We start from the raw sequence: 6,110 nt of genomic DNA, 5'->3' as shown, positions 1-6,110 counted from the left end.
TGTCTGTCTGAAACTTGAAGTCCCACAGGACCTTAGCCCGGTCATTACCAACCGCATATGGTGGCGTCTTCCATCGGGACTTGGGGACTTCTAATCCGTATGTGACACAGATGTTCCTGTACACAATTCATGACACTTGGTTGTGCCTCTCAGCGTATGCTGTCCCAGCTTGCATCTTGCTACTACGTGGTGGACTGTCTCTGGGGCACATTTGCACAGTCTGCAACTTGGATCCAGTCGGCTCTGGCAGACTCCTGCCTCTATGGATCTGGTGCTTAGGGGTTGGTCTTGTGCTGCCACGATCAGAGCCTTTGTGCTGTCCTTTGGACCGACCTTTGCGAGCCACTGGTAGGTCTTCTTGATGTCAGCCACTTCCTCTATCTCTTAATGGTATATCTCATGAAGGGGCTTGGTCTTCCATGATATCTCCTCCTTCCTTATCACCATCTGTCTTCAGCTGCCTGAGGCATTCTTGTAGCAGCTGATCTTGGGAGTCCATCTTACTGATGTATTCATGGATGCTCCTTGTCTCATCCTGGATTGTGGCTCTGACACTCACTAATCCTCACCCTCCCTCACTGCATTGCTCACAGAGTCTCAGGGTACTAGACTTTGGGTGGAAACCTCAGTGTATTGTGAGGGGTTTTTGTCTTGACATCAGTGTCATCTATCTCCTCCTGTGACCAACTTATTATCCCAGCTGGGTATCAAATGACAGGTAGGGCGTATGTATTGATGGCTCGGATTGAGATATACTTTACTGATCTCACAGTGGAGAAATTATCTTTACACTCCAGTTACCTCAGACAGCAAATAGTCCACAATTATTACTTGTTTACTGTAATAATGGCACACATCAGAATTAAAGGCAGCACATACACATTTGACATTGTTTATGTGCACTAAATTTGAAGAAGTTGTTATCCAAATTGAGGCAAGTGGGTAATGGTCACGCAGCAAACCTGAGATGCGTCACTGTGAGCTTGGGGGGAGGAATGGGGACCAGCTGCAGCTAAAACTGCACCGCCCCCACAGAAGGGGGAAAGAGTGACGTGAGCAGAAGCCGGAGTGGGGGGTGTCTGATGGGGGGTAGGAGGGAGTGGGGGGAGGGAGTGGAGCATGCTTCATTCCTATGAAAACAGTTTGTCTTTGTGAGTTGAGATAAGAAACAGCCAAATGTTCACCAGGCCAAAGACCTTCCTCTAGAGGGAAACAGTCGGGCAATTTGTCCTTCAGCCTTGATAAGCCTGCAGTGTTATGGTTTGAGCAGTGAAAAACACTTTTTACAGTTCCACTTGAGCAACCAAATCCCAATTATGAATTAAGAATATTCCCAATTATGAATTAAGAATATTCACCGTCCTCCGAAATCTTCAACTTCATTGGCTTTGGCTCAGTGGTGACAGGCTTTCTGCTGTGTGGAGCGGGCATAGCGCTGGTTTACCGGAAACTCAAGAAGGTTGAAGCAGCTATAATTGGCCCGTCCAGGCTGCCCCACATGACTGATTCGATTGGAAGGGCAGTGTCAGCTCAATCTGCAGGTGTTAACCGCGCGTTGGATACCATCTTCGGTAAGATAGCGGCGCTGGAAAACCGCTTTGACCGTCAGTAAGACCGCATCCTTTCTACATTCAGATGTATTGAGAGCCACTCTGTTCTCAGACTGTGGAATCTTTCAGGCATCTGCTAATCTGGATATTTATTTGGCTTCCCAAAAACACAGCTGCACTTCAAGGCCGCTGCGATAAAAACCTCCTGAAGGAAGGACAACACTTAAGCCTCGCTCCCCAGTCTCTCCCTCCCTCAGCTTCTCCAGCTCTGACGTTGACTGTGGACAGTGAACTGTTCAAGGCTGAGCCCCTCCTCCTTCCAGATGGATGAACAAGGCCGTTGACGGCGCCTAAAGGCTGCCTCCGGGTGTTCTGATAAACTGAACTTTCAAATCTCAGCTGTCGTCTTTCGTCTCCCGTCTGTGTGTGTGATCATTGTTTTTTGTGCTGATGGGTTTTTTTTTCCCCTGCATTGCTGCTGTGTAATGCAGCAGCTATGAAGGGTTTTTCTATCCCATGTTTTTACCTTGTGTGTGCTTTTATATGTGTTCATGTACCGGGCCGGCTCATGTGTGTTGTGTGTGTTGTCTGTAAAGAGCCGGTCATGGTTTGCTCAGCCCTGCTGTTGATCTAGGCAGGGAAGTACATCTGGAGCTGGTCCCCGGGCGCCTAAAGGCGACTTCTGCTCCTAACTGGCAATTAGGATGGGTTAAATGCAGTAGACACATTTCATTGTGCAAGGAACATGTTCCTATGTGCATAGGACAATAAAATTCTATTGAATCATTGAATCCTTTGAATCCTTCAACTGCAAGACACACATCTGCTCCAAGATGTCATCCAATTTGCGTCTGAGTTCAAGAGTCATCGCAGTCTGAGAATGCACTGTCTTGCCAACCTCGTTAATCATGATGGACAAGCAATGGGCTGTGGTTCTTGATGCCGCCGTCTTGCCAATTTTCCGGTAGATCAGGGCAGCACATAAGTGAGAAAGTACCAGCCCTGCTACCATAAGACCAAAAATGAATAAATCCTCGACGTCCTCAACGGAGAAAGGCGCCAAGCATGCAATACGCCAAGACCCACAGGAGTCAAGAACATAGCCTGCAGGATACGTTCCATCTGGGCAGGTTGGATCCCCCAGTTCTGACCTTCTTGTAGAAAAAATGGTGTCAATAGCGTTCAGAGACCAGCTGATCAATTCCATGGTTAATCCAATAGTAGTCCAATAGATCCAGTATCCAATATAATTTGAGGAATTCACAGTCTGGTGACGTAGGGACTTGAAGGTTAAAGCAGAGAGCAGAGTTAAGGGAGAGTGGAGGAGATGGGACCGCCCTCGTCGGACTGGCTTCTCAGCTTTGAGCTGGCTTCTCAGCATCTGTCTTACCTTCTGGAGATATTTGGCTGTGGTTGACCTTCTTGCATCTTCATCATGGTTCTCTCTGGCTTGTGGAATTCCCAAGTACTTGGAGCTCTCCTGTATGTCCACTATCCAGCCTTTTTGACAACTCCACCACCTCAGTCCAGATCACCTTCCCTCTCTTTGCCACCATTCCACCACACTTACCAAATGCAAATGACATCCCAATATCCTCACTGTAGATCCTAGAAAGGTGGATCAGTAAGTCAGTGTCTCGCTCAGTCTTGGCATACAGCTTGATGTCATCCATGTACAGGAGGTGGCTGATGGTTACTCCACTCCTGAATAGATATCTGTAGCTGCTCTTTGTCATGAGTTGGCTGAGGGGATTGAGGCCTATGCAGAACAGCAGAAGGGACAATGCATCACCTTGGTATATTCCGCACTTGATAGTAATTTGTGTGATTGCCTTGAAGTTCGCCTCCAGTGACATCTTCCACAGTCCCACCGAGTTCCTGATTTATATTATATTATATTATATATACGTATATATATATATTTGTGTGTGTGTGTGTGTGCCAATAATCCACAGAACCCCACATAACACAGCATTAACACTACATAACGCATATAAACACACATAACACAGCATACATGACAACATAATCCACATACCCTGTATATAAAACTGCACAATCCCCATAACCAAATGTAACACTACATAATTCACACAACCCCACATAATCCCTCTGCAATGTCTGTCTTACAGGTTTTTGACTTCCATCATTGCCTCCTGTTTGGTCAGATGCACTGTTTGCAGGTCTCTGCGGTGTACCGCGTGATAACGTCTTTTCACCAGCTCAGCTTCTGAGGCTCCACCCCCACACCTGTCCTGCAGGTAACCCAGAGCAGCAGGTAGCAATACTGCCACAAGACCCATGGAGAACCAACCCACTGGTCCCAGAAAGGCAGACAGAACAACAGGTTAATCAAAGAATTCAGTGATCATGGTGGACATCACTGAAGGCTTATGTCATCCTACCACCATTAATAGTGCAGAAGAAGACATTGATGAAGACACAAGCAGTCAGAGACCATAGCGGCATCTTCCATCTGAAAGATAAAAAACAATTACATAAAAATAAAGGATTATTTAATCTGCTTCTCAAAGAGAGAAAAAAAAAAGACAGAAAGACACCTGAGCAGGAAGCAGATCAGCTCCACTGCATCTATCACTGGTTCCAGAAACAGCGCCATCCTCTTATAGGACACAACCATGTTGAGAAGGTCGAAGTTTGGAGGTGATCGTGGGCTCCCTAACTCGGAGGCATCTGGGGATCCAGTAGTCTCTTTTGAAAATGGCTGCACCAAATCTCCACGGTCTTCTGGACCCAGCACTGATTCCTGGGTTGGACCAGTGCTGTGCATCATCATCATGTCTGTCCAGCAAGAGGAAGATAAGATTAGGCAGAGCTCCACAGAAGAAGTAACAGCAAATAAGTTCTAATCAGTACAGGAAAGACAGCTTCTCGAATCCAAACTGAAGGAAAACTGAAATTACATTTTAAGTATATTTACTAAAGATTTCAGGGAAAACAGTTTCAAGTCATTTTTTTTCCATATCTCAAGAACAGAATCAAGTTTGTTTGGGAAGAAACCATTCAAACCCTGTTCCATAAGATGATGCAATACATGTAAAAACCTTTTTTTTTTTTTTTTTTTTTTGCCAAAAGTCAATTAAAATACACACAAACACACACTGAACCCTAGTTTCTCCACGGATTCTGCAACATGAAGCACAGAGGAGTCTGCGACTCCCCCTGGAGGGGAAGCCAGTCCAACACACATTCTAAGAGATTTCTGACGCCCGCCAATCCGGATCCAGAATTCAGTGGTAGGTTGTAGTGGGATCAAGAGGCATTGAAAAGTCCAACGGCAGACTGGGAACAAAGGATCTCCTGAACCTCCGAGTCCTGCAGCGCGGTAAGATGAACCGTCCATCTGACCAAAACTCTGTGAGAGGCCGAGCCTCGCTGTGAGAGGCCGAGCCATATTGTTCATTCTAACTCGGAGCTGGCTCCATGTTTGCCCCCTCCACCTCAGTTTTCAGTCAGTCTCCTGCGTGGCACCGAACTGGCCTTTTTTGCCCGCTTGTCCAGGCGCCTGTTTCCAACATACTGCAGCATAAAACAGGGCACTCGCTACCACAGTCTGTTGGAAGATGAACAGACATCAGAAGATTTAAGTCTCCTTAGGAAGAAGAGGCAGCTCTGCCCCTTCTTCAGTGTTCACAGACCAGTCCAGCTTATTGTTCAGAACTGCACCCAAATATCTGTATTTCTGGACAACTTCACCACTTGGTGGTGTTCAGAAGCTCCAATCACTGAAGACTTCCACAAGGTCCCTGTATTCCACCTTCTGTTCACTTCGCACACGTGCCACCACAGCTCTATCATCTGAAAACTTCTGAATGTGACAGGACTCAGATCGTTTTAAGGTCAGATGTGTTTTTTTTTTTCAAGATGGCGCTGCCGATGCAGCTGCCTGTTATTTCAGCTCTGCCCCCCTTTTCCTACTTTCGCTATTTTTAATACTTTTTAATAGTGCTTATTTGCGCCTGCGCAATCTTGGCATTATCTTGGATAAAGGGATGTCTCTGGAACATCATACGAAACAGTTAGTTAGAAATTGTTTTTTCCAGATCCGGAATATCTCTAAACTTCGAAAAATGGTGTCTTTTGAAGAGTTAGAGATGATTGTACATGCTTTTATATCTTCGCGACTGGATTACTGTAACAGCCTGTTCACGTGTCTTAATAAGAAAGAACTGGCTCATTTGCAGGTTGTGCAAAACTCCGCTGCACGGCTTCTGACCTGCACCCACAGGAGAGCCCATATTAGCCCAATACTCAAGTATTGGCTCCCTGTCTCGTTTAGGACAAATTATAAAATCCTGGTGCTTACATTTAGAGCTCTGCATGGGCAGGCTCCAGAATACATCAAGGAACTGATCCAACCGTATGTGTCCACCAGGGGCCTGAGGTCCTCCAACCTGAACCTGCTGATGGTTCCCCGTACCTGTTTTAAAACTCGAGGGGACAGATCTTTTAATGCCGTGGCGCTGCGCCTTTGGAATGAGCTTCCCTGCTCCCTTCGCTCGATAGACTGTCGATGTTTTTAAAAAGCAACTTGACTCA

At 46.3% G+C, this 6,110-nt stretch overlaps 1 protein-coding gene across 3 annotated transcripts in view; it reads right to left on the bottom strand.

The window, feature by feature from the left end:
* Nucleotides 1-6,110, bottom strand: part of zfyve27 (zinc finger, FYVE domain containing 27) — an 83,749-nt gene that overhangs the window by 60,462 nt on the left and 17,177 nt on the right. For 2 of the 3 annotated variants that reach the window (XM_034188326.1, XM_034188328.1), the window contains exons 2-4: nucleotides 4,112-4,352; nucleotides 3,956-4,026; nucleotides 3,681-3,867 (exon numbers count right to left, since the gene is read on the bottom strand). In XM_034188326.1, the coding sequence (XP_034044217.1) occupies nucleotides 3,681-3,867; nucleotides 3,956-4,026; nucleotides 4,112-4,350 (497 nt within the window). In that variant the 5' untranslated portion in view covers nucleotides 4,351-4,352. The remainder of the gene's footprint in view (nucleotides 1-3,680; nucleotides 3,868-3,955; nucleotides 4,027-4,111; nucleotides 4,353-6,110) is intronic. The other variant, XM_034188327.1, reaches the window with a different exon arrangement.

Source organism: Thalassophryne amazonica, chromosome 15 (assembly GCF_902500255.1).
Source record: "Thalassophryne amazonica chromosome 15, fThaAma1.1, whole genome shotgun sequence".
NCBI classification, from domain to species: Eukaryota; Metazoa; Chordata; class Actinopteri; order Batrachoidiformes; family Batrachoididae; genus Thalassophryne; species Thalassophryne amazonica.
Note: the sequence above shows the minus strand (reverse complement) of the source record. Positions and strands in the feature narration are given on the sequence as shown.